A 27,740-nucleotide genomic window follows, 5' to 3' on the forward strand; every position below is an offset into this window, starting at 1 on the left:
CAAGCAAGTCTCCTGCCTCAGCCTTCCAAGTAGTTGGGACTACAGGACACAGCACCACACCCGGATAATTTTTATATTTTCAGTAGAGATGGGATTTTGCCATGTTGGGCAGGCTGGTCTTGAACTCCTGACCTCAGGTGATCCACCTGCCTCAGCCGCCCAAAATGCTGGGATTACAGGCGTGAGCCACCTCACCTGGCCCTTTCCTGGTTAATCATTTGGTCTTCCGGGCATGAAGGAAAAGAACATAAAGGCTAATACCAGTATGGGCTTCCCGAAAATCCCCCAGGAGTGGCAGGTCACTGAGGCACCCCCAGCTCTCCATGTATCCCTAAGGGCTGCTCTTACACAGGGAGGGGTCACTGGGCTGGGTACTTTGGAGGCTCCCTGTTGGGTCCTTATGCCCTCAGGGTTTGTTCCGACTCAACAGTGAGGCCCCTGTTCATTATTCTGTGCCAGTGGTTGAGTCACAGCAGTGCTGCCCTTGAGAGGCAGTTTTGGGTATTTGTGGAGAGTTTTCTAGTTGTCCCAATGTTGGAGGCAAAACTGGCATTTTAGTGTGTAGGGGTCAGGGATGCTGATTCAGGATGTCCTACAGTCAGCTGCCTGGGAAAAACTGCCCCCCACCCCCACCCCCAGCACAACCTGGTCACATCCTCCTGGACATCTGCATAAGGGAAAACCCTGCTTATAATTATCCGAGGGTAGAGGCCAGTTTTATTTTACATTTAAATCCTTTTGCAGCCTCAAAATGTGCAATGAAAATTTTCAGGAACATGTAAAGTGAGGGAGAATCATATTCTACTTTGTTCAAAGCTTTAAACAGAGTCATTCGCTATTTGGGAAAAGTCACATTACCAGCCCAGTTCACAGCGTTCGAGTCCCTGGTACAACACGCACTCTGCTGATGGGTGCGTGTATGGCATGGATATAACGAGAACTTTGTTATAGTGTCACTAGGGCATTGTATTTTATTTTTCAAACTAGGTGAGTAGGTAGGAGATGTCATAAGGAATTTCATCTCGTACAAAACATTTGTAACAAAAGGGAGCTTGGATCCACTGGAATTGAGACTTATCCTTGAATTTCAAAGGATCACTCTGAGAGTCTGAGGTACCTACTTACAAGTCCCTGCCGAGAAGCCATACTTCAAGTAAACCCTTTTAGGAGGCACCTGGGGGCCGCTTACCCTGGTCTCCAGCAGCTGAAGTTCCCGAAGGCACCAGCAGGAGGGGCATGCTGAGGCTCGAGGGGTGTGACCAGAAAGGTGTGGTGTGTCTTAGCTGGGGCAGGATGAGGCATTACCTGGAGGGGCGTGGCAAGGCCAGGAGGAGGCGGGGCCTGGTATGGATAGGACCTAGGCTGGGCTTGACTTGTCTGGGGTATGGTCTGTCTGGCAGGTGAAGCCTTCCCTGCAGTCCCAGCCCAGGGCCCTAGAGTTGTAGTTGATCACCTGGGGCTTAGGGGAAGAGGAGTCCCTATCCCAGGTTCCAATCCAGATTCACAGCATTTCCAACAATACTAGATGAGAACGTTAGTCCTTTAAGTGGAGGGCATCTCTACCTATGCATCTTTTGAAGGTGAGGCAACCAAAATTTGCAATCTAATAATCCCATAAATGGATAATTTTCTGCATTGTGCTCATTTGTGTGCTCCAGGAATGAAAAATCTCCCCTTAAAGCCACCTTCTTTCAAAGGAGGAACCCGAGCAGCCCCCACCTCCAGCAGGATGGCCGAGTGCCCAGAGATGCATACTGCACTTGTCACCTCTTCCCTGTTCTCAGTGTCCTACAGTGAAGTGGGGAGGGATAAATGACGGGAACTTTTTCAGTGTTTGTGAGGATTAAAAGGCAATAGATGCAAAACACCTTAGCATTCTGCGTGGCCCATAATAGGCAACAGATGGCAGTTATTGCTGATGTGTTCACAGACACAAGGATTAAGGACCACCCCATATGTTGGGCAATTAAAATATTAAGCATTTTGTGCAAATCGAGGGCATGCACTGTAGACTCTCCTGCATTCTTGGCAGAGTGGTGAGCATAACTTAACCTTCCTGCTTCCATCAGGGCGAACATTTGCTTCTAAGGTGGGCGCCTGACTTGGAGCTAGATGGACATGCACCTTGGGAGGGCCTGGGGCTCTCTTCTCAGAGGTGCTTTTGGGGTTATTCTTTCGGACATTCCTTCTTAGGAGCATAGATCAAGGAATGAGTGGTTGCCCAGTGCCGGGGGTAGGTTTTCCTGGACAATATCACCTGGCCTCTTTTGCAAAATTACCTTTTGAATTTTCAGCTGAAGCAGCTGTCATTCCTCTACTTCCTCCAAAACATTTCCCGGTGGCTCTGAAATACCTTTGCATTTACTGAGCCTTGGAGGTGGGAAGGACCTTAGCTAGAGTTACAAGGTGGGGCATTCAGGAAGAGGCCCAGGTTTATGTTTCAAATCTGGCCTGCAGGGAGGGGAGTGGCTAGGCCAGCTCTCAGCACCCAGTGGATGGGCCCCTCTTACCCCATGGGCCTGGCCCCTGTCACTCAAGCCCAGGAATGAGCATCATCTGGGGAATATGGGTTGGGGTGACCTGGGAGCACCTTCTCCCAAGCCTGCAAATATAACTTCACAAAAGAACCACAATTCTGAGCCACAATTCCCAGGGCCTGGGCTTTTCTGTATCCGATTGAATGCCTATTTTACTTTGGAAAAAAATCCAGTCACAAGTAGCATTAAAAGAAAACCAGCTTCCTTAAAAATGCTTTAACACTATTTTAAGTTCTGTATTATACCTGTCAGCGCCAGGTGCCACCACCTCCGTGAAGCACCAGACAAGCCCGCTGCTGTGCACTGCTGCAGCTGACTGCCAGGACGGCTCACACTCCCCTATCTGCATCAACTGTGACTTGATCTGTGTCGGTATGTGTGCCACGCTTTCCCCAACTAGACCGATGCCTCTTAAGGTCAGAACAGTGTCCCGGTTGTCACCACAGCAGTAATAATCATCATTCTCATTAACTATTTTTTGTTTATGAGACAAAGTCTTACTTGTCGCCCAGGCTGGAGTGCAGTGGCACGATCTCGGCTAACGGCAACCTCAGCCTCCCGGGTTCAAGCGATTCTCCTGCCTCAGCCTCCTGAATAGCTGGAAATACGGATGTGTACTACCACGTTCGGCTAATTTGTTTGTATTTTTAATAGAGACGGGGTTTCACCATGTTGGCCAGGCTGGTCTTGAACTCCTGACCTCAGGTGATCCACCTGCCTTGGCCTCCCAAAGTGCTGGGATTATAGGCGTGAGCCACTGCACCCGGCCCTCATTAACTTTTGAGTGCTCAGTATGTTCTACTTTGTCTTCAGAATTTCGTATACATTGTATTTAATCCTCCCAATGATCCTATTTAGTAGGTGCTATTATTCTCCATGAACAGGTGAAGAAGCCAAAACATGCCCAAGGTGGTCAACCAGAAAGCAGCACTGATGCCATGGCCAGATGCCCTCCCCACCCCACCCTATGTGCAGAAGATGCTCAGTGAGGGCTGGATGAATGGACCGATTTTGTTAAATGAACCTGAGAAGCCACATGGTTTATTTCTAAGAGTCTTTTTAGTTTAACTGAATAATGGAATGGTGAACTTAAAAGATAAGCAGGTGTGCTGGTGCATGCTTATAATCCCAGCTGTTCCAGAGGCCGAGGCAAGAGAATCGCTTGAGCCCCGGAGTCTGAGGCTGCAGTGAGGTGTGAGTGTATCACTGCACTCCAGCCTGGGGAACAGAGCAAGGCCTTGTCTCTTAAAAGAAAAGAAAAAAAAAAAAAAAAAAAAGAAAAGAGACTGTCTTAACTAAGTGTCTGTTAAATGTAGTTTAGCAAAATCTGAAAACCCAGGAGCTCAGCTCATCCTACCCAATGTCATTCACTGGAGATATTCAAAGAACCGAGGTGCTGTTATGAGTTTTTATTGTTACAGTTTCTAACGTGGTCTTGAGGTTTCCCTGTCAAGAGTGGCAGTAAGCCGAGATAGCGCCTCTTTAGGGAAGCCCTGATGGAATGCGGTGTAGTTAGGTTTGGGTGTGTTGGTCAGCTAAGGCCCAATGAGGTGAAACCAAAATGCATCAAACAGAGGAAATGTCTTACTTACAGATTCCAGAGACGGTGGGGGGGGGGGGGGGCCCCGGGGGGGGGGGGGGGGGGGGGGCCTCCATGGGAGGTCTGGAGGCAGTGGCAGCAGAGCTCATCCAGGAGGTGGGGAGCGAGTGAGAGTGAGTGAGCCTGTGGGGCTATGCTTTTATCAGGATCCAGGGGCGTTACCCCTTAGGCTTTCCCATGGGGGTCGTGGATTCGTTAGTTTCAAGAAAACAGGTGCACAGGGGAAACTTACTGACACGACTCTGGTGTTAATCATCAGGTGTTACCACGGGCCCACAGGTGTGGGAAGTGTTGGGTTTTTGGTTGGTGGGATGAGGAAGGGGCCTGGGCTCTATTTTTCAAACAACACACAGGGAGGGAAAGTTTTAATGAGGCCAGAGAGGGCAGGGGTACAACAAGGTTTCAAAACACTTAGGTCGGGCCTAAGAATGGGTACCGAGGCAGGAGCTCTATTGCACTAATTTAGACAGGCACCTCCTGGGTCTGTGCTGTGATAGGAAGTCTTTGCAACACCTGACGCTGGTTTCTCCAATCATGGTAGTTCCTCCTCCAGTTTCCTGAAGAGGCAGGCAGCATGGGGCCGGATCTCAGGGCAGTGGATGGGACCGTGCAGGGTTTTCCCTTACCTGGTGAACAGGTCCCATCCTTCATGACATTAACTGAAATTGCCATCACCTCTGTGACCTTGCCAGAGCTCCGGGAAGTCTGAAGTTAAACTGCAAAAGTGAGCCCACCATGTGCTGTTCTGCTGCTTATAATTTTCAGCTTGTCCATAAACACAAGCAAATAAATTGGCATGAATTAGCTATGAGATATATTTATATATAAACGACTATAATGTCATTAAGGTGATTATGGGACATGATTGAAATGTTGGATCCTAAATACTTTCCTAAGTGCCACCTGAAACACGGGACTGCCATTAACATAATGAGCAGAGATATGAATATTTCTGGCAAAGGCATCCTGAAGTAAGTAAGCCTGAAACTCAGTAACACTGAACAACCGAGTTCCAAGAATATTTGCTTTTTACGTCAAATCACCAAATGAAACATTCTGGAGGTGAAAAATCTAAGTAGTTTCCTGAGATTCTTCCTGTGGTTAATTCATAATCCTGGTATTGTTTTCACTAACTTTCTTCTTTTTTTTTTTTTTTTTTTGAGACAGTATCTTGCTCTGTCACCCAGACTGGAGTGCAGTGGTGTGATCATAGCTCACTGCAGCCTCCACCTCCCAGGCTCAAGCCATCCTCCTGCCTCAGCCTCCTAAGTAGCTGCAACTACAGGCAAACACCACCATGCCCACCTAACTTTAATTTTCTTTTTTTTTTTTTTTGGTAGAGATGGGGTCTCACTATGTTGCACAGGCTGGTCTGGAACTCCTGGCCTCAAGTGATCCTCCTGCCTCAGCCTCCCAAAATGCTGAGATTACAAGCATGAGCCACTGTGCCTGGCTTCTTCCCATTTAAAAAAATGAAAACACATGGTGTAATGTTAGCGTATTTCCCTCTAGGCCAACAATATTTTTTTAAGTTGAGGACTCAAAAGAAAAAAAGGCAAGTGATAAAGTCGTTTTATTTCCACTTTACTCCTGCTGGAAGTTTTTGCAAAAGAGAGAAAATAATAAGAGCCCCTCCAGGAATGGAGGGTGGAAACTCTGTGTCCAGGTTTGCTTTCTGTCATCCACACCTTGATAAGCCACAGAGAAGAGAGAGAGCCAACAGGTCACATCCAAGGCACCACACTTGCAATTAATTTATTAGGAACTCATCATTAGTCACCCCAGAGCTTTCAGAAAAGTAGTGTCCTCTTGAGTGGATGTGCTTATATCCCTCAAAGCCTCAAAGCAGAAAAACATTAAACTTGGTAACAGTTACATTTTGTTCTTTGACTAGGAAGTAGTTATAGTGACAAGGTACAAAAAATAATAAGCATGCAGCCCTTTATTTAGTTTTGCAAAGTCTCTGCTTATAGTTCTGTATATTACATGACTGTGTTATACAAATACATTTATTTACAAACACTCTAGCTGTGCAAACTTGTTGCTTTTTAAAAATGTATGGATACTTCCATTTCTGCCCATCCCGATATATACTTTTAAAGCATGCATAAAAATTAACTTTGGTGTGGGAAAACTACTCTATGTGCTGTCACATACAGTATTTTAATGTCTATGTATATTTATATATTTACAAAAGTTTTTCGGTTTACAGAACCGTACAGAGTGTACATTTTAAAATCCACAATGCAAGAGCGTGGGTTACCAGGTCTCAGAAAACAAAAGAAGGGGTTAGATACTCCAAAGAAAACAACTAGAGAACCTCAACATGTTAAAAAAGAAAAAAGAAAAAAAAAAAAAAAGGAAGGAAAAAAGAAAGAAAAGAAGCAAGCAAAGAAAACTAGCTTGCTTGGGCTAGCAAATTATGATACATACTTTTCATGGCAGTGCAATAGGTTTGATAAATTGCCTTCTACATATGCCTGTCTGTAGGGCTCAGGTAGAAGTTCATTGGTTTTATAGTCTAGCACACTACTTTCAAATGTACAATGCTATAGTATCAAAATGTTTTGGCAAAAAAGATCTTGAAAGGAATCATGAAGTTTTGACAAAAATAGAAATCTGTAATAAAGCTAAATAACACTAAAATAAAAGGAAATATTATAGTATCTTTTACAATTTGTATAGTCACACTTGTGTAATTCTCTGTTCACTTCTAGTCTCCGTAATGAAAAATAGTTTTATACAAAACATACTAAAATTCTGGAATCATACATGTTTTATATGCTTAAGACAATTCTCCCGTCTCACACGCACCTTTCTCTCCCACCAGAACCTCGTTTTGTGACACATGCTTACTGCATTTTATAGGTATTGAGTATAGACGGTAGACACTATAGCAACTAGGTAAAAACAAAACCAAAAAAAAAAAAAACAAAAAACAAAAAACGAGCTTTACTGAAATCTATTAATCCAGTATTTAGCACATACTTAGCATTAAGCCTCAAACGATACAGCAATATGTTACATTCTCTTGTGAAAACAGTTGTTGTAGACTGTTAATTTTTTTTTTAACGTAACTCCGACTTGTGCCTGATAGGATTTGACCTTTAAGAGGTTTCTTTTGCTGTGGATGGAGTGGCTTTGCTTGAACTTCCGTTCTGTGCCTTGTAGCTGGTGAGGCTGGGAGTATGGATGGTCCTGGTGCCCTTGGCACCTTGATTCAGTGAGACGGAGGAGGCGGGGGAAGGAGGGGAGGAGGAGAATGACAAAGGAGGGGGTGCTCGGCCATTTTGACTCTGCGGTGAGAATGAAAGATGGTGACCTTTACCTGTATGAGTAAGGCTCTGAAACTTCAAAGAGCCATTAGAGACAGAAGGGATGAGGGAGGCAGAGTGAGCAGGTGGTCCTGTTTGGGGGCTGAGAGGGTTAGAAGCAATCGATGGTTTAGTAGCAGGTGGATTAGGGAGGTTAGAGCTGTCACCACTAGAAGAGGGCAGAGAACTGCTTTTCCCAGAGCTGGGAGAAAGGGCTGGAATCTTAGAAGCAGGTAAGGAGGGGGAAGTAGGCTTAAAGTCCCCACCAGATTTCTTAGCACTTCCATTAGCCTGCAAATAAAGATGGTGGGAGACATTTTGTCAGAAAGGTGGACACGTGATCAACCCACAGGGCCTGGCAACACAGCCCTTCTGAGAATAATTCAATCAAAGAAAACCAACCACACACAGTTCAAGGCCTGAGCTAAGTCTTGTTGTGCTTTACTGGACCTGGTAGAAACCCCCCACGTACATAGCAAAGGATGGACAGGAAAGGAGGAAAGGAAGAACGCATTTGTGAGAGGAGTCCCATCATTCCAGCTCTACCATTTCCCGTGTGCCAGGTGGGCCATGCGTCTGGATAATTACTGGGGTGGGGGTCGGGCATTTTGACGGAGCGTTAATGTGCTTCTAACGCAATACAGTCAACATAGACGTTAGTAGTGGTGACGTTAAGGGCAGTTCCACCACAGGTTGGTTTGTCTCTGCTTCCCGAGGTGTTCAGATGAAACACTACATTCACCAAAGAAAAGCCACCTGGTCTGGCACCGTGTGTTAACAGTTAAAATTTGGAGCTTGGAGTCACAAAGTAAAAGATGTTTTATTGTAAGCATGCAAAAGCGTGGTGAAAAAGTTTAACAAATGGTTTTTAGACTTTCTTCATGCCCCCAGATCCAGGATGTCTATGTAAACCGTTATCTTACAAAGAAAGCACAATATTTGGTATAAACTAAGTCAGTGACTTGCTTCTTAACTGAAATAGCGTCCATCCAAAATTGGGTTTAAGGTAAAACTACCTGACGATATTGGCGGGGATCCTGCAGTTTGGACTGCTTGCCAGGTTTGTCCAGGGTTCCGGGTCTGTTCTTGGCACTCATGGGGACAGGCATCCTGCTCGTCTGTGGGGCCCCGCTGGAGCCCTGTGGGAAGGACCAGTGAGAGGGGGAAGAGAAGGAGAAGCACGTGAGTAGGTCATCCGTGAGGCTGCTCCACTATGTTCAGAGAAGCTCAAGGTGAGAAGCCACAGCCCTACATGCAGGACAGATCTAGGAGACACCAACTGGGGTTAATCAGAAGAATCAAACAGAATCAACTGCTCACTACTGATCAAACGGATTTTAATGTGAGTTTCAGAGCAATGATTTCAACAGCACATGGCTGACCCGGCAGCCTCGTGTTTACCCAACACCAGTCAGCAACAGAGGCAAAAACAGAATTGATTAGCTGTTAGACACCTAATTGTTGTTGTTTTAAAGGTGAGGGAGAAAGTATGAAAGAAGGGTTTCATGGCGAACAGACAAAAAAAAAAAAAAAAAAAAGCCACCTGAAAGAAAGCAATTAAGTCACAAGACACCTTTTGCTAATGGTGATTATGGCAGATTTAGGAAAGCAGCCGGGTCTTTTCATTTTCCAGCAGACCAAGATACCTTACGTGAAGTTGAAGGTATCGACGTAGGGGGCTCTAGGGCAGTGGGGCCTTCATCCGGAACTAGCAAGGGTCGGGGAGAGGCCTCCTGGGCTATGTGGGATGAACTTGCAACAGAATCTCTGTTGGAAGAACCTGAGGTATCAACTAGGGCTTTGGGACTCATTTCACTGATTGTATTTTCAAGCTGTTTGATGGTCTGCTCCAGGCTATCCAACGTTCTGTAGGTGTTTTTTCTAATTTCATCAGTTCTTGAAATCGGAGACGTGCTCTCGATGCTGGACTGCTCTTCCCTCCTCAGCATGTTTTCAGGGGTGTCTTCAGGTTGAGACCTAGTGATTTCAAAGCGCTTGGCTTCTTTGTGTTGTTTCAGGGTGCCGTCCTCCTCCTCTTCTTCGTAGACTACCACTTGCAAAGTCTTCTTCCCTGTTTTAGTTCCCGTGCGAATGGCTTGAGTGAGAGCGGCGAGTTGCTTCTTAGGGAATTTGAATTTAAACTTTTTCTTGGGGCTTTCAAACTGGTCATCGGTCAGGTCGTCACCCTTGCATTCCGAATGTGGAGAATCCACGTGGCTGAACTTGTCCAGCTCCATTCTGTTCATTTCCTGTCCCCCTGGGATTCTGGTCTCTGTTGCCAGAGAGTGTGGCTGTGACTTTGTTTCCACCTGTTGTCCTGTTCTAAGATTGCCCGGGGCCACCTTCTTATGAGACATCTGGGAAGTGGTATTATTCTGGACTACAGAATCTCCATTTTCCTCCTCTTCCTCCTCCTCTATCTTTTCTTCCATCATCATTCTCTCTAATTCCTCATCACACTCCTCAAAGATAGTTGAAAGTCTCTTATATGCAGACCGGATGTCCATGGGCTCGTCGAAAATGATGATCACTGGTTTCTTGTCCAGGCACACAACTGGCTCCTCACTGTCAGTCCCTTCTTGTCGGGGGGCCATCTCTTTTCTGGCATCGATATTAACCGTCTGTATGTCTTCTCCCTTTTGGCTAACAATATCATGCACCTCCCCACTGGAAAGAACCTGGACAGTGGTTTTGGTAATCATGAAGGCAATGTTGTCAGTGGTTGCATTTTCTTCAGTGGGAGAACTTGGACTGGATTCTCCGTCTTCATTAGGGTTCACGTTAGCATGCTTTGCCCCCTTGGGTCTTAGAACAACTTGGCCAAAATCTGTCATGATAACCTCTTGATCTTCTGTTTTCAAATCATGCACACTTGATTCTGTTACTCTACTAGGAGAGGAAATGTGACACTTATCCGTATTTTGCTTTTCCATCTCCTTTGTCTTTCCATAATTCAGCTTCTGGTTCTCGGTGTCAGCTATAGAGTATTGGGGGCCTGAGACTTTAGACCCTTTGCTTATTTCATCTTCTAATGAACTAACGCCAGAGAAGCTGAAATTGACCTTAGGCACAGTTTTTTGGGAATAGTTTCTACTGTCTTTGAGTAAACTCATATTGGATATGGAATTTTCCTTCATTAAAATCTCAGTTTTATATTCTGATGTTCTTGATGCATCAGAAATACTATTCTCCATTCCTCTTTCCCACTTAGGAGGGTCACTAGGTCTTAGAGCCCCTGTGGTAACCTGAGAGGGAGAACGGAGGAGGGAAACCACACACGTTAATCAGCAATGGATCCGCAGAGCCAGGCAATTAATGTGCATGGTATCGGTTGGAAAACAGATCTGGTGAACTCACCTTTCGGAATTCCATTTGGGGGCCATTTTCATATTCAACATCAGATTTCCGTACATCTTCATGGAAAAATTCCAAATTCTGGTAGAACAGTGTAGGACATGTTACTCCACAAAACCACATTGCCCCCAAAAGTGGACTATAACTAAACCATTCCTTTAATTACATTTCTAAGACATGCGGGCCACGCATAATTGTTACACACCAATCCAAAGCCTAGAGCTGTTTACCTTGGATTGCTTTGTTCTCCAACTGCCAAAAATGCCCTGTGTTTGCACAAGATGAAAATCTCAATTAGCAAAAGATTTCAAGAATTTAAAATTTTGTGGGGGAGTAGTGAAGAGAATAAAGGGACAGAGTCATTACTAACATGTCCTCTTTTCAACATCAGATTGTGAGCCTAGCAGAATCGAAAACCTGAAGAATTGTGAAAAGCACAATGTGTGGGCTGACAGAAAGTTTTGATTCTAATCCAGATCTGCCACTAAACTCTGTTACTTTAGATAAATCACTTTACTTCTTTGGCCTCAGTTTTCTTGCCTATAAACTTAGGAGCCAGCCCAGGGGAATTTTAGTTTCCCTTACAGCTTGTTATTTCAGTCCTCTCTCTGCTTCTATTATGGAGATTGTCCTATAAAGACATCTGCCTTGGTTGGGTTTGGCATTTTGGGATGAAAAAACATTATTTTCTCCTGATCAAATGACAAATGGAAATGCGGTTTATACTGTAGGTGTCAAAGTGTCAGAATCACCTTCACACGCCTCATAGCCAAGATGATCAAATCCAAATTCAGGGTGATCATGCTGGTACAATATAACCTCAATTCATAGCCATCATGCTGTCACAATATAACCTAAACATTCACAAAGCAGATATTTGAGGTTAAATTGGTGACGGTGACATCACGACTCAGCTTTCATTCTCTGTATTTCCCAGTGTAGAGTGAAGATACATGTCTTAGGGTCCCACCAAGATTCAGGATTGAAGGATCCAGTGGTGAGGACCCAGGTATTCAAAGCGCTTCACCTGGAGGCCTGGTCTTTCCCAGGGTGTATCAGTAGCCTCAGGCCCTGACATAACACTAACACTAGTGATGCCTTGTCGGTTCCAAGGCACTGCTGCCCTTTCTTCTTGCTGAGGTGGTTGATTACAGCAGGATGGAGCACAATTCCCATGAAGGCTACGGTTAAAGCAATGACAACACAAAGCACGAACACCCGGGCCCAGCCAAAGTCAACCCAGAGCAACCCTATGACCTTGGTTAAGAATGGAAAGACTGTTCATACACATCCAAGGAATGACACACAAACAACGCAGTCAGAATTAATCACACGGAAATATTGCGCGAAGTACAGGGTACACGAGCCACCAAATACCTCCTGTTTTACTTCTGCTTGCTCCCCAGGAAGCCCCCAAATGAGTGCAGTGATTCGGCTGCTGCAGTGGAACCACAGGGCTTCTTTTGTGGGCTTTTAAATTTAAAATATGAAACAATGAATATGTCAAGTAAAAGGTTTTAAAGAAGAAAAATAATTGAGCTTCCTGTAATGCCAGCTACTCGGGAGGCTGAGGCGGGAGGATTGCTTGAGTCCAGGAGTTCGAGAACAGCCTGGGCAACACAGCAAAGACTCCATCACATACACACAAAAATAAAAAGTAAAAATAGGCTGTGTGCAGTGGCTCACGCCTGTAATCCCAGCACTTTGGGAGGCCAAGGTGGGTGGATCGCTTGAGGTCAGAAATTGGAGACCAACCTGGTCATCATGGTGAAACTGCATCGCTACTGAAAATAGAAAAATTAGCTGGGCATGGTGGCGGGCACCTGTAATATCAGCTACTCGGGAGGCTGAGGCAGGAGAATCACTTGAACCTGGGAGGCAGAAGTTGCAATGAGCTGAGATCATGCCACTGCCCTCCAGCCTTCAGGGCGACAGAGCAAGTCTCCATCTCAAAAAATATATACGTGTAAATAAAAAAAAAAATAAGGTTTCAGCCTAAGGTTACAACTCCAGATATGGAGTCAGCGTATCACGCCAGGACCCGAATGAGAACTTTACCCTGAATCGCAGATGGAGTTGGAATGTGATCTAAAGACACATACGTGGCAGATGTTCTCGGGGTCTATTTACTGGGGGTTAGGGCTGGCGTCTGTTCTGGTTGGTCATGGCCCGTGCCATTCCCATCATTAAACATTTCAGGCCAGGTGTGGTGGCTCACGCCTGTAATCTCAGCACTTTGGGAGGTGGAGGTGGGTGGATCATGAGGTCAGGAGTTTGAGATCAGCCTGATCAACATGGTGAAACCCTGTTTGTACTAAAAATACAAAAATTAGCTACGCATGGTGGCACGCCCCTGTAATTCCAGCTACTCAGGGGGCTGAGGCAGGAGAATCGCTTGAACTCGGGAGGCGGAGGTTGCAGTGAGCTGAGATTGCACCATTGCGCTCCAGCCTGGGTGACAGAGCAAGACTCGGTCTCAAAAATAAATAAATAAATTTCAACCACCCCCCCCCATAATATATGTATTTTAAAATTGAGTAGTAGCACAAATGCTCCAATGGAAAGTCACTAGGATAGAAATGTGAAGTTTGGTTTTCACACGACCTATATTTTTATCACTGGGCCACAAAAAAATGAATTAATGTATCAAAGCAAGTGCATGAGCTTGGTCGTAATTGTCACGTAAACTCACGATGATTTCTTAGTCTTAGTCAAGACTCTGCGTGAAAGGTAATTATGCCTCTTTAATATGTATTTATAGGCCCTAAGATTTGAATTATGAAGACAATTGGAAAAGCATTCAATAGGCATATGGACAATAAACCAAAATGAGAGACAGGGTTACGGGAAAATTGCATACAAGTGAAGAACTAGGCTGGAGTTTCAGTGATGACAGGATAAAAAAATGCTTAAGAAAACATCTGATTTATGGAAGGATAAACACTCAGCCCTGGAAGAGGTTAATAAGGACCCAAAATTGGGGATAAGAGAAGTCTGATACTCATGGTCATTCTGAAGTAGGTTAATCTACTAAGATTAATTATCCAGAGTAAGCACCCTGGATAATTCCTGGCCTCAAGTGATTCTCCCGTCTTGGTCTCCCAAAGTGCTGGGATTACAGGTGTGAGCCACCAGGCCAGGCTAGGTTTTCTTCATGAGAAACATTTATCAACAGTAACCCCCCTTGGTATATAGTGAGATTCTCTTCCCCCTATTAACAGTGTCACATGTCAGTTTATGTGGCAGAGAGTTTACACAAGGGCGCCATCGTGGCTATGAGGCAAGGAGAAGTGGGTTGGCCTCCTTGGCAAGGTGGGCTGGGAGCTGGGAGCCCCAAACTGTGTCTCTTGAACTGTTGTATTAGAATAGCCTTTCAGTTTTGTGATACAACATCTACCTCCTTGAGCTGTCATACATGGACCGAGGTACCTATCTGTAGTAGCTATCGGGCTATCTTGCATCTGATTAGTTTGACTTTGTTTAAGGAAAGCTAGAATCTTTGAATTCTGAAACATAAGTCCCTGGAGAAAAATGTTAGGCCTTGAATTGGTCATTGCAAGCTTTTTATCCTGAAGTTTAGATGCAGGCTTAATTCAAGTAAGATGTCTCTATATCTAAAAATCATAGATGCTCTAGGTGCAACTTAAAGTTGCATTTCAAACATTCAGGCCATGGTCGTTTCCCTAGAGTACTTATACAATGACAGCAGACTTTGTTTCAGAGCCTGGATTCTTTTTTTTGGCGTCACACATATATTTTAACACTAAAACTATACTGAACTTACTATCTTGGAAGGTATACTTTATAAATGGATAATACTTAGCAAAAATTCTGTTTGGCATCCTTGGACGTTTGTGCAAATACACATTTGTATGTTTCCATGAAGTTACACCTGTGTGTGGTGGTAGATACTTTCTACCATGCATTTTCTTCCCCAAATCAAAGGTTTTTACTTTTTTTTTTTGGAGATAGAGTTTTGCTCTTGTTGCCAAGGCTAGAGTGCAGTGGTGTGATCTCAGCTCACTACAACCTCCGCCTCCAGGGTTCAAGTGATTCTCCTGCCTCAGCCTCCCGAGTAGCTGAGTGTAGAGGTGACCACCTCTACACTCAGCTAATTTTTTGTATTTTAAGTAGAGATGGGGTTTCACCATGTTGGCCAGGTTGGTCTCGAACTCCTGACCTCAGGTGATCCACCCGCCTCGGCCTCGCAAAGTTCTGGGATTACAGGTGTAAGCCACTGCACCCGGCTGGTTTTTACCTAATTTTTTTTTTTAAACATAGATAGTTGTTTTTCTTTTTTGCCCAAAGGATGTTACAAATTAGAAAAACTACTAAATACTTGGTTGCTGTCTCTATATATTTCTTTCTAGAGTTGTTCTAGAAAGTACTGACAGGTGTATACTCTTTAGTTTGGGAAGATAGTGTCTAAATTCTGCATAGACTATTGTGTGCTGTGGGCTGGAACACAGTGTTTGCTCTGAAAACCTGAGCAAGATATCTCTGATTTTAACCTATACCTGTGTCTCCATTAGTTTAAAAAAAAAAAAAAAAAGAGAGAGAAAAAAGACAGAGGGGACAAAGGTCGAGTACAAGAGCCGTGTTAGTGTCAGAGCAAGGAAGGAAGGACTCCCAACCGTGTGGCAAATGTGCAGTTGCCACGTTACCTTCTTCTCCTTGGGTGGCACCGTGGCGCCCGACCTAGTGTCTTTAACGTGACTGTCAGCCCGGGATGGCTCGGCATGACTGTTTGAATTTACGTCCATAAAGGAACACTTCTGGAATGCCTAAGGAATTAAAATACTGAGGTTAACAGGGATCCAAGGGTACTGAGGAGAACGGACGGAAACAGGCAGGAACAACCGGACGCTTGGGGACCCCAGCCCGGCTCCTGCAGGCAGGTTTAGGCCAGGGAGGCAGCACCCTGAAATCCTGCTCCCCACGTTCTCTCATGTTGACAAAGCTGGCTTGGAGGCTGAGCCTGGGGCAAAGGCTGCCTTCCTTTCTTGGGGAATGCCAAGATAAAATAGACACTACTCCCTTTTCTGCCTATCTGGGGTGAACCTAAATTGGTACTTAAGAGGGCTTCTTGCTTTCACCTTTAAAAAATGCTCAATATGTAAATAAATTAAAACAAAAAACTATCTTTCTTTTTTCTTCCTCCTCGTTTTTTTATGAGCTTTATTGAAATTATACAGCAAAAGCTCAGAAGACATTTTAAACCTTGAAGTCTTAGAATAAAAGTACTCTAAGCAATCCTTCTCTGAAACACGTACTACTGCGCTCCAGGGCGTTCTGAGGCTCATTGAGAATACAGTGATGCTTTTAAGCAATGATGTCATTCCGAGTGGCCTAGGAGCTGCCTGCACCCTGGAGATTTGTGTCTGAAAACTGTAAGAGCCAACAGTTGGCTCTTGTGAATTTAAGTCAGGGAGGCCAGTTCTCAGACAAAGGGAGAAAGTACAGACATAGATGGTGTCTACAGGGCTAAAAACGAAGCCGACATGTGGGCAATGTCCTGATCATGAGAGGAGAGACTGGTAACTCAGGGACCCAAACTTATGGACATCAGTGGTTCTCAACCAGGCTATATACCACCCAGGTTAAAAAAAAAATACTGTTGTTCTCAAATACTCTTGAGACCCCACTCAGAGAACACACAAATCAGAATCTCTGAGCTGTAGGAATTTTTTTTTTAACTCCCAAAATAATTCTAATGTGCAGCTAGGATTAAAAACTATTTTTATTTATTTGTTTGTTTATTTATTTGAGGCAGAGTCTCGCCCCGTCGCCCAGGCTGGAGTGCAGTGGTGAGATCTCAGCTCACTGCAACCTCTGCTTCCTGGGTTCAAGCAATTCTCCTGCCTCAGCCTCCCAGGTAGCTGGGATGACAGGCACCCGCCACCATGCCTGGCTGATTTTTTGTAGTTTTTTTAGTAGAGACGGGGTTTCACCATGTTGGCCAGGCTGGTCTCAAACTGCTGACCTCAAGCGATCTGCCCATCTCAGCCTCCCAAAATGCTGGGATTGCAAGTGTGAGCCACTGTGCCTGGCGAAAGACCACGTATTTAAATGAATCAGCCTAAATAATTGCCTAGTGTTTTCTTTATGTCAAATGTTGTCATTTGGAGATATCTCTGCCGGCAGAAAGAATAATACACGTCCTCCTTCAGTAAACATTCCATCACTGGTCCTAAAATCTGAAGGTGGCTGATGAGGGACTTTCTCTGGCCTTTTTTTCCAGACTGTTTGCTCCCCTGTCTCTGCTGCACCTGGCCTCCTTGCTGTTCCTTAGTCACACCAGTCCTAGCATGCCCTGGATGTGTTTGGTTTATCTGCTTACTTAGAGTGCTGCTTACAAATGCCAACTGCCATCTCCTTTGAGCTATTAGGCCCTCGATTTCAGAGCCTGTTTTTCTTCTGATGCCTGGAGATGTGGAGCACAGAAAGTGGTTGCACAATTGTCCTTAGAAGGGGCCACAGCTGCTCCTTGTCCTGCCTTGAGAAGGTGCAGAAATAAGAGAAGCATTATGGCCACAGGCCATTGACCGAGTTGCTGATTTAGCAGGCTGGGTTTCTATCCCAGCCAGAGGGCTAACAGGGTTTGGTTGAGTTAAGGTTAGAGTACTTCATTCACCACTTTTTTTTTTTTTTTTTTTTTTTGAGACAGAGTTTCATTCTTGTCACCCAGGCTGGAGTGCAGTGGTATGATCTTGGCTCACTGCAACCTCCACCTCCCGGATTCAAGTGATTCTCCTGTCTCAGCCTCCTGAGTAGCTGGGATTACAGGCACCTGCCACCATGCCCAGCTAATTTTTGTATGTTTTAGTAGAGATGGGGTTTCGTCATGTTGGCCAGGTTGGTTTTGAACTCTTGACCTCAGGTGATTTGCCCACCTCGGCCTCCCAAAGTGCTGGGACTACAGGTGTGAGCCACCACGTCTGGCCACCACTCTTATTATCTAACCACCAAGAATATGGCATGAAGCCAGATATGCCAATGTCTGTAAAGTAGTCAAAAAGGGCATCAAATATTTAGACTTCAATGGAGAAAAGTGTCCCTCAGTGGCGGGCTATAAGTGGCTGCAACAAATTTAGTATTTCTCTTACAGAGGTGTAAAAAATTATCCACAAGCCTGAAAGATACCAGCTTTATAAATCTGTGGTTCCTATGAAAACAATTATCCAAGCCTTCTAAAAACCTGCAAATAGCCTGATTGGTTGTGGGGATGTCCCAGGCTAGTCTGTGAGTTTTAGTGAAGCGTGAAAGGGCTCACGAATGTGACAATTCAACCAGCAGTTCTGTTTTCCCTGCAAAATCCAGGCAGCTCAATTTTGGCAGTTATTACCATGGAAACCAGAGTAGAACAAGTGCAGTGAAAATAATGTGGATTGAAAGTTCTTCCTACTCCAAAGAAAAAATGAAAATTTATGGGTTGGCACAAAGCCATTGGTACACTGGTAAGAAGCTAACATGGTTTTGAGCCTCAAGGTGCTGGTGTTCCAACTATCTGATTGACAGAAAAATCCTATAAGAAGCATGAGGCAAATGAAATATTCTACACAAAGTTTGTTCTAGGAATTGTGTACATGTCTCTGATGAGACAAGTTCTCAGGATATAGACCTGAGGTAGAATCACGTCCATGATGGGAATGTGGGATCAGTTTTGGGCACAGCCTTGGCACCCCATCCTTCATCCTATGAGTGGACTATGTCATAGTTAAAAAATAAATATCTAAAACTAATACAGTATCATTTCTCAAATAGACCAAGGAAAATGGAAAACAAAATAATTCAGCTTTTCATAATATCTGAAAAGATGACATTGATATTGAACAGGGACTTGGTATGGACCACAGGAAGCCAGTCATTGGCCTTGAGTCCACAATCCAAGGTCAGTGGTTCTAAGTGGTAAAGCCAAGGAACGGGAACCCACCTAACATGTGCTTCAGTCTGTCCTTATCAAGACAGGACAATGGCTGGTTTTTCTAATCCTTATCTTACTTGCTTTTGAAATGAAGCAGAGTCTCTTAAGATGGAAAGAAAGGAGAGTCAATCCTACCAGCCAGAGTTAGGAAAGCGTGAGTTGTTTTGTGAAACGGTCATTCCTTGCACATCACATAGGCACCCTGAGAGCCTTGTTCAGCACCGTCTTGGGAAAGCAAAGGCCAAGGCCAGAAGACACAGCTTCTATGGTCCCAGTCCATGCGCTTTCCTGGCCCTCTCGCTAACGAATCTGTAAGTACCATGGCTGGAGAGACCCAGGCAGGAGGCAAGGAGCCAATGTCATTCACCGCACCCACATACCTGGAGTTCTGCCATTATTTTTTCTCCTTCTTCTTCTTCTTCCTCCTCATCCTTTGAGGAGGAGGTAGTGACAGGGGGTGGGGATGGGGTCCAGGCTGAAGCAGGCTCCTCTGCTGGACATTTTGTGGCTCTGGTCTGTGGACTCGGTCCAGCATCTTCACTGCTTGCCTGTGGGAGATTGAAACCATGGATAGTGGCTTAACATCTCCTAAGTGCTAGCGAAAAAGGGACAGATGGTCCCTCACTGCCTATAACACTGGCTTCCTAGATCTTAGCTGAGAAAATAGCTGAAAGGTTATTTTATCCCTTTGCATTTAGTTTGGGTTTGTGTTTGCATAAGTTGTCATTTTGATGAATGGATTAAATAATGATAATATAATTGGAACTCCTCAACATTCAGTGTCTTTGATATGGTTTGGCTGTGACCCCACCCAAATCTCATCTTGAATCATAGCTCCCATAATTCCCATGTGCCACTGGAGGGATCAGGTGGGAGGTAATTGAATCATGGGGGCAGGTCTTTCCTGTGCTATTCTCGTGGTGGTGAGTGAGTCTCACGAGATCTGATGGTTTTATAAATGGGAGTTCCCCTGCACAATCTCTTTCTTGCCTGCTGCCATGTAAGAAGTCCCTTTGCTCTTCCTTCATCTTCTGCCATAATCGTGAGGCCTCCCCAGCCACATGGAACTGTGAGTCTATTAAACCTCTTTCCTTTGTAAATTACCCAGCCTCAGACATGTGTTTTTCAGCACCCTGAGAACAGACTAATACAGTCCTCATGAAAGGACCCCCCCATACTCCATCTCTTTGGAAATTGTGTTTTACATTTAACATAAAAGCTAACACTTCGCTAGTTAAGTGGAATCTAAAGCTCATTGAACATCTTTCTGTATAGACTCCCACAACAGTGTCAGCTCACCTCAGTTACCTTTGGAAGATAATCTTTGTTTCCCCCTCCTACCCTCATTTTCAATTTTATGATGCCCACATACGAAATAGCTTGTGAGTTGCGTTTCATATTGTTGCAGCTAAAAGTCAAATAAGGATGAAACTCATGGTCTGGGTCTAGTCCAATCATACTGGCTGCCACTGTCCCACCTGTGGTGCTTCCTGGGGATCTTGTGTGGTCGAGTCACTGATTCTCTGCCTCACTACTTTTTATGTTCTAACAGACAGAACCTTGTCTAAGGGTATCATCTGAACCCAGAGGCCAGTTTACCAGGGCTTAGCCTATCAGACCTTAGCGGTGATGTTCTCCTTTCTGCCGGTGTAGACCACATCGCCTGACCTCGTGGTGGTGAGTCCCGATCCTGGCAGGTAGCTTCGACGAGGAGGTGGGGGAGGAGGAGGGGGCGACTTTCCCCCCAGCTTTTCCAAGTCCTGTTCTGAATTTGGAGAATCTTCTGGAAAACAGTGCACCATTGCAAGAATAATCTTTTTGCAAGAAAACATCCAGAAAGTCTGGTATATTGCTACAAACTCAATGCAATCTGATTTAAAAATTTTCTGTTCTCTCCATAGAGCAAGGATTAAGTGTATAGACCCTAAAGAGCAACTGGATTTAAATCCCAAAAAGACCCTGCACAAGTTACTAAACCTCTCTCAGTCTCAGTTTTCTCATCTGTTAAATGGGTATTATAATAAACTTTCCTTTGGGGTGTCATTAGGATTGAATGACTTACATACTGAGCTTGGCTTAATGTAAATGCTATGTAAAGTACTACCTATTATTAATATTATTAAATAATATTCTTGTTATGTAAAAAAGCTGAGTAGTACTTGGATAGATTAAAAAAAAATTGGAGCCCAAAGGCAAATCCATAGCCCCCTGCTTGGCCTCCAAAGCCTTCATCCCTCAGTCTGAAAAAATAGCATCAGCAAGAGGGTTTTCTGCTGAAGGTCAATGTCACAGTAGAATCTGGCCTAGGGAGGGCCAGAGAAAAAATGGGATGCAAATGAGAACAAAGTTGGAGAGGAAGTAGATTTGATTTTTTTAATTAAACACAATTTTTAAAATTTTTTTATGTTTTAGATAAGGTCTCACTGTCACCCACTCTGGAATGCAGTGGTGTGATCAAGGCTCACTGAGGCCTTGACCTTCTGGGCTCAGGTGATCCTCCCACCTCAGCCTCCCTAGTAGCTGGCATTACAGGTGTGCACCACAACACCTGGCTAATTTTCTTTATTTTTTTCTTTATTTATTTTTTTGTAGAGATAGGGTTTTGCATGTTGCACAGGCTAGTCTTGAACTCCTGGGATTAAGCAATCTGTGTGCCTCAGCCTCCCAAAGTGCTGGGATTACAGGTGTGAGCCACTGCACCCAGCCTTTTTTGTTTTATTTTTGAGACGGGGTATTGTTCTTTCACTTAGGCAGAAGTGTAGTGGTGCCATCACGGCTCACCTCAGCCTCAAACTCCTGGGCTCCAGCAATCTTCCTGCGTCAGCCCAGAGTAGCTGGAACTGCAGGTGTGCGCCACCACGCCCAGCTGCTTTTTAAATTTTTGTAGAGATAGGGTCTCACTATGTTGCCCAGGCTGCTCTTAAAGTCCTGACTTCAAGTGATTCCTCTCGCGTTGGCCTCCAAAAGCACTGGGATTACAGACATGAGCCACCATGCTGGCCTTTATCAATTTTCGATCATTATCCATATTCCTCCATTATCCAAATAGTCAGAAAATTCACACAAGGGGAAATACAAATGGTATTTAAAACTCTACACTTAGAAGTTTGCCTCATTAATAAATAAAAATACATTAAAAATGATAATTCCATGACAAATAAATTAAAATGGCAGAAACTAATGTTTACAGGTCACGGATGCTACCTTCACACATTTCTGGTAGCCTGTCCATCACTGGACTGTTTCTGAGACCAAGTCAGAGATGCATTGAAAAAGAAAAAAACAAGAACATTTGAACTAAGTCAAAATACCTTGGGGAGTAATTTTAAAAGTGATTTATGCAAATTTAAAAAATTGGATAGAATCAAGAGCCAAAATGAGGTAAGTGAACAAAATGTAATATGTTTTTGTTGTTCAGTCATGAGAAGGAACAGTTATGAGACCTGTATGAAACATCAGAGGATTCTATGACAAAATTAATAATGCAGCAGAGAGAGCAGAATTAGGCAAGATAAAAACGTGATGAGCTGGCCAGTGGCTCAGGCCTGTAATCCCAGCACTTTGGGAGACCGAGGTGGGTGGATCACCTGAGGTCAGGAGTTCGAGACCAGCCTGGCCAACATGGTGAAACCCTGTCTCTACTAAAAATACAAAAATTAGCTAGGTGTGGTGGTGGGTGCCTGTCATGCTAGCTATTTGGGAGGCTGAGGGAGGAGAATTGCTTGAACCCAGAAGGCAGAGGTTGCAGGGAGCCAAGATCATGCCACTGAACTCCAGCCTGGGTGACAGAGTGAGACTCAGTCTCAAAAGAAAAAGGAAAAAAAAAAAGTGTGATGAGCTAGGGCATTTTCTCCATCAGAAATTCTCCATGGGAACTGTGGGAGGAAAGTCACCTTTGTGTGAGAAGAGCTGCCCCGCCCAGGACCCTAGACAGACCTGACACAACTGGCAGGTGGGGAAAGGCATAAGAAAAGCCTCTTAGCACAGACGGAGGGGGAGGGCTGCAGTGAGTGGAGCTTTAGGGGATGAACTGGATGAAAACTGGGGAGGAGACAGGTGCAGGTGGTCCTTTGCATCCATGGGTTCCACATCTGTGGATTCAACCAGCTGCAGATGGAAAATATGTATTAAAAAAATTCCCTCCACATCCCAAAAAATAAAACTTGAATTTGCCTTGCGCCAAGTACTATGTTGAATCCACACAAATGAAGTAACGTGTAGACATTGTATTGGGTATCATAAGTAACGCAGGGATGATTGAAAGTACGTGGAGGCAGGCAGTGGAGTCACACAGCTGAGGTGTGCTGGTCCCACAAAGTATATGGGAGGATGGGAGTAGGTTACATGCAGATACCATGCCATTTTATACCAGGAACTGGAACATCCTCAGATTTTGGTATCCGATGGGAGTCCTGGAACCAATCTCCCGTGGATACCAAGGGATGCCTCTATAGTGGTTATAAATGGAATCCACTTCAATGTTTCTTGACATGCAAGTCAAGATGGGGATTCCTTTCCAAATTAATTTTAGTTGCTGGATAAGGCACTGTGGAAGGTGACACTGAGGAGACATTAGGCTGCAAGTAAAATAACATCTGGGTCCATAATTTTTTTTTTTTTTTTTTTTTTTTGAGACGGAGTCTCACTGTGTCTCCCAGGCTGGAGTGCAGTGGCGCGATCTCAGCTCACTGCAAGCTCCGCCCCCCGGGTTCACGCCATTCTCCCGCCTCAGCCTCCCAAGTAGCTGGGACTACAGGCGCCCGCTACCGCGCCCGGCTAGTTTTTTGTATTTTTAGTAGAGACGGGGTTTCACCATGTTAGCCAGGATAGTCTCGATCTCCTGACCTTGTGATCCACCCGCCTCGGCCTCCCAAAGTGCTGGGATTACAGGCTTGAGCCACCGCGCCCGGCCTGGGTCCATAATTTTAAGATCAGAATAAGACGCATGGTTTGTAAATGATGGAATATTTAATAGGTTGAGATTCCTAGAAGTTATATTATTATGGACAGGTTGGCATTTAACTTCCATAGTTGAGTTGGTTAAATAGATATTCTAATAATTTTGATTAAAAAATGCAATTTTGCCTTATGATCTAATATCCCCTGGTAGCTCATAAAAGCTACCATTTTCTTTCTGTAAGCATACAAAAAGCTCTGGTCTTAAATACAGGCCTAATATTTTCCCAGCTCGTGCGGTGCAGTATCACAAATGCATAGAAAACGCAAATACTAGGAATTTAAATTTTCCTTTATTGGCCATTATTCTAGAATCCTAACACAGAACTCAGCTTCTCTATGGCTAGGGTAAAACAGTAGTAGTGAAATCAAGTGTGGCTCAAGCCTGTAATTCTAGCTACTCTGGAAGCTGAGGCAGGAGGATCGCTTGGGGCCAGAAGTTCGAGACCAGCCAAGGCAACACAGTGAGAAACCTGTCTCTCAAAAAATAAAAAAAAAATTAGACACATGCAGTGGTGTGCACATCTATAGCCCTAGCTACTTCTTGGGAGGCTGAGGTGGGAGGATTGCTTGAGCCCAGTAGTTGGACGTTATAGTGAGCTATGATCATACCACTACACTCCAGCCTGGGTGGCAGAGCAAGACCCCATTTCAAAAAAAAAAAAAAAAAAAAAGAAAGAAAGGAAAAAAAGAGATACTATTAAAGATCTAAGGAACACCAGAGGATTTGCTCTTCCAGGTTTTACATTTTATAAGATTTGTAAGAACTGAGACATTGGTTCTGTTGATGAGTATGTCCTGTTGTGGATGGCACCATATTTACCCAAGGCCATGTACCTCCATATGTTCCTGCTGTGGGACCGGACCTTACCTGAAAGTTCCAGCTTGTCCACTGGGGCATCTCCCCTTGGCAGTGGGCCTGCAGCTGGCGGCATCTCCAGATTTGGTATTGACTTCATGATATTGGCTTGAGCTTCTTCTAGGAGCTTCTCAAACTCTTTCCCGTTATAGTGGTCCAGATTTTGCCTTTTTTCCTCCCATTTCTTTTCTGCTTTCTGGAGGAATATAGCAGGTAAAGAAAGTTACATGGACACATAGAGGAGAACAACACACACTGGGGCCTTTCAGAGGGTGGAGGGTGGGAGGAGGGAGAGGATCAGGAAAAATAACTAATGGGTACTGGGCTTAAGACCTGGGTGATGAAATAATCTGCACAACGAACCCGCATGACATGTTTACTTATGTAACAAACCTGCACTTCTACCCCTGAACTTAAAATAACATGCTTTTAAAAGTATTTCTTCTACTACCAAGATTTATTTTTTTAGAGGCAGGGTCTCAATCTGTCATCCAAGCTGCGGTGCAGTGGCGTCATTATAGCTCACTGCAGCCTCCAACATCCGGGCTTAAGCAATCCTCCTGCCTCAGCCTCCTGAGTAACTAGGATTACACATGTGAGCCACCACACCTGGCTAATTTTTTTTCTTTTTTTTAAAATAGTGATGGGGTCTGTTATGTTGCCCAGGCTGGTCTTAAACAGTTTGCCTCAAGGAATCCTTCTGCCTTGAGTGAGACATGAGTCTATAATCCAAAGTGCTGGGATTACAGGCATGAGCCGCCATGCCCAGCCTAAAATTTTTTTTTAATTGAGTTTTCATTATAGAAGAGATGTCCAAGCAAACGATCAAAACCCACAACACTAAGAACAAAAATCCTGTGTCTTAGAACCACTTCTATCAAGGAATTGCTATATGCCCTCTGGGTCGCGTTGTCTTATAAAATGAGGGAGGAGGTATTATTTAGATGACCCATAAGCTCCTTTAAGTTCTACAACAGAGAGTTATACATAAAATGCATTTTAAAACATCTGTACACTTTTTAAAACAACATTTTCCTGCAATTTTTGAACTAGCACATTAATAATTCCAAGAGGGCCAGGTGGAAATTCACACCAAGATTAGTGGAACCCCATAACCTAAGAATTGGCAAAGATCATTGAATCAACATATGGGAGCTTTGAGGTCCAGTGAGATGAAGAATTTGCCCAAGTTTCATTACATATAAATAATAACCACCACCTCCACCATTCTAACCCTCTTTTATTTTTTCTTCCTAGCATTGATTACCACCTGGCATATACGTTTTTTCTGTCTCCTGCTACAAGTAGGTAAGTTTCTTGAGGGCAGAGACTTTGTCTCTTCTGTTCACTGGCTTTCCCCCAAGCCTACGAGGGCCTGGCACATAGCGGGCTCGGTAATCTCTGTTGAATGAATAATGCTCACCCCGTTTGTCAGTGGCAGATCTGGCAGAAAAACCCAGGCCTCCATACCTGTGGATCAGGGCATTTTCAGAGATGACTCATATCTCCCGTCAAAGTGTAAAACACACACATCACAATGATCACTATGCCCACTGGGTCCTCAATAGAGATTTGTTAAATAAGAGTGCCATCATACTGACATCCTTTAAATGTTGAGATGTTTAAAGTGGCAAGACATCTTAAATGACGGGTCTGCCAATGTCTCTTCCTCCCCTGCCCTACTAGGTACTGGGAATAGAATCACACTCCGTCAATCACATTTCCGTACTCTTGTGATATGCATTTTTTAAATAGCTGGCTCTGATTAGCGGCAAGCCAGGGCCCTTGGGACAGACAGAAACCACCTAGTGTTCAGAGGCCCGGAGGCTGTGACTGCGGCTGTGGCAGTTTTGCCAGGTCGTCTCGATATACCCAACCTGAGCTCTCCACTGGTGATTTTCAGTAGAGGCAGGAGGGTTAGGACAAGGTTGCTGGGGATAAAGCAAATGAGTGGAGGAAAAGTTACGTGGCAAGAAGAAAAAGGTAAATAGAAAAGCCAAATGTGTTATTGGAGCATTGATACCAGCCCTTGATAAAAAGAATATTTCAAAATGTAATATGTCATTTGATCTCATGGTTTTTAAAACAGGGTCTCGCTGTGTCACCCAGGCTATAGTGCAGTGATGGGATCTTGGCTCGCTGAAGCCTTGACCTCCCTGGACCTAGGTGATCCACCCACCTCAACCCCCTGAGTAGCTGGGGCTACAGGCACGTGCCACCACACCCAGCTAATTTTTGTATATTTTTTTTTGGTAGAGTTGGGATTTTGCCATGTTGCCCAGGCTAGTCTTGAACTCATGTTCCAGTGATCCACCCGCCTCAGCCTCCCAAAGTGCTGGTATTACAGGCATGAGCCACCACACATGGCCTCATGTCATTTGATCTTAAGACCTAGTTTTCTCTTTTCATTCTGACTGCTCTACCGTTCATTCTTAGATGACTACAGTAACTTCTCATCCAGCTCTCTTAATTCTAGACCCACCACCTCAATCAATTCTGTATGTTGTTTCTAGATTAATTTCCAGAAGATGTCATTTAAAAAAAATCATGGATTCAAGCTGCAGCATTTCTCTGACACCTTCCAAATAAACTCCAAACATCATGGACTGGTTTTCAAGCTCTCAAGTCAGTTTCCAGCCCATTTCCCCAGTCTTAGTCCTTGTTCTTGTTCCACTTAGACAGGCTTAGTCATGGTCCCAGACTTTGATCCAGCATGTTAGTATCCTAGAATGTCCTCACCACCCTCCCCTGCTAACCAGGTTCCACTTATCATCTACCTGAGTTGCAGACCCTCCTCAGGCTGCCTTCACCGCAATGGAGTGCTTGAAGCTGTCCTGGCCCAGATAGCTGATTGTCACATCTCTTCCCAACTTCAGCAGCAGTGGTGTCATGTCGTAACTTGAAATCAGCCATGGTTGCGATATTTACACCATGGAAATTGGCAAATGCCACACATAGAGTAGCCCCCCCGCCTACCCCCCACCACAGCCGGTACCAGAGAGCTGGTTGTTAAACATTTACCAGCACACCACTGCCTCACCTTCCTACAGGCTAGGTGTCTCATCCTTCTCTGAAACCAGATGACCTATCTCTTCACCTGGCCACTGAATCCCACTTCCACTTCCAAAACTCTGTCTCTGATCCATACACAATTATGTCATCATCCGGCCTATAAATGCTTTGAGGGAAAGGCCCA

The 27,740-nt window shown here is 44.5% G+C and overlaps 1 protein-coding gene across 18 annotated transcripts in view; it reads right to left on the reverse strand.

Annotated features, from left to right (window-relative positions):
* Window positions 1-5,692: 5,692 nt before the first annotated feature.
* Window positions 5,693-27,740, reverse strand: part of KIAA1217 (KIAA1217 ortholog) — a 499,018-nt gene continuing 476,970 nt past the window's right edge. For 10 of the 18 annotated variants that reach the window (XM_009214094.4, XM_009214096.4, XM_009214099.4 and 7 more), the window contains 9 exons: window positions 24,557-24,740; window positions 20,349-20,512; window positions 19,110-19,277; window positions 15,470-15,589; window positions 11,036-11,071; window positions 10,809-10,886; window positions 9,098-10,696; window positions 8,468-8,590; window positions 5,693-7,742 (listed from right to left, as the gene is read on the reverse strand). In XM_009214094.4, the coding sequence (XP_009212358.2) occupies window positions 7,245-7,742; window positions 8,468-8,590; window positions 9,098-10,696; window positions 10,809-10,886; window positions 11,036-11,071; window positions 15,470-15,589; window positions 19,110-19,277; window positions 20,349-20,512; window positions 24,557-24,740 (2,970 nt within the window). In that variant the 3' untranslated portion in view covers window positions 5,693-7,244. Of the gene's footprint in view, window positions 8,591-9,097; window positions 10,697-10,808; window positions 10,887-11,035; window positions 11,072-15,469; window positions 15,590-19,109; window positions 19,278-20,348; window positions 20,513-24,556; window positions 24,741-27,740 lie in introns of all 18 variants that reach the window. The other 8 variants (XM_009214098.4, XM_009214106.4, XM_009214101.4 and 5 more) reach the window with 7 other exon arrangements.

The sequence above is a fragment of the Papio anubis genome, chromosome 11 (assembly GCF_008728515.1).
Source record: "Papio anubis isolate 15944 chromosome 11, Panubis1.0, whole genome shotgun sequence".
NCBI lineage: Eukaryota > Metazoa > Chordata > Mammalia > Primates > Cercopithecidae > Papio > Papio anubis.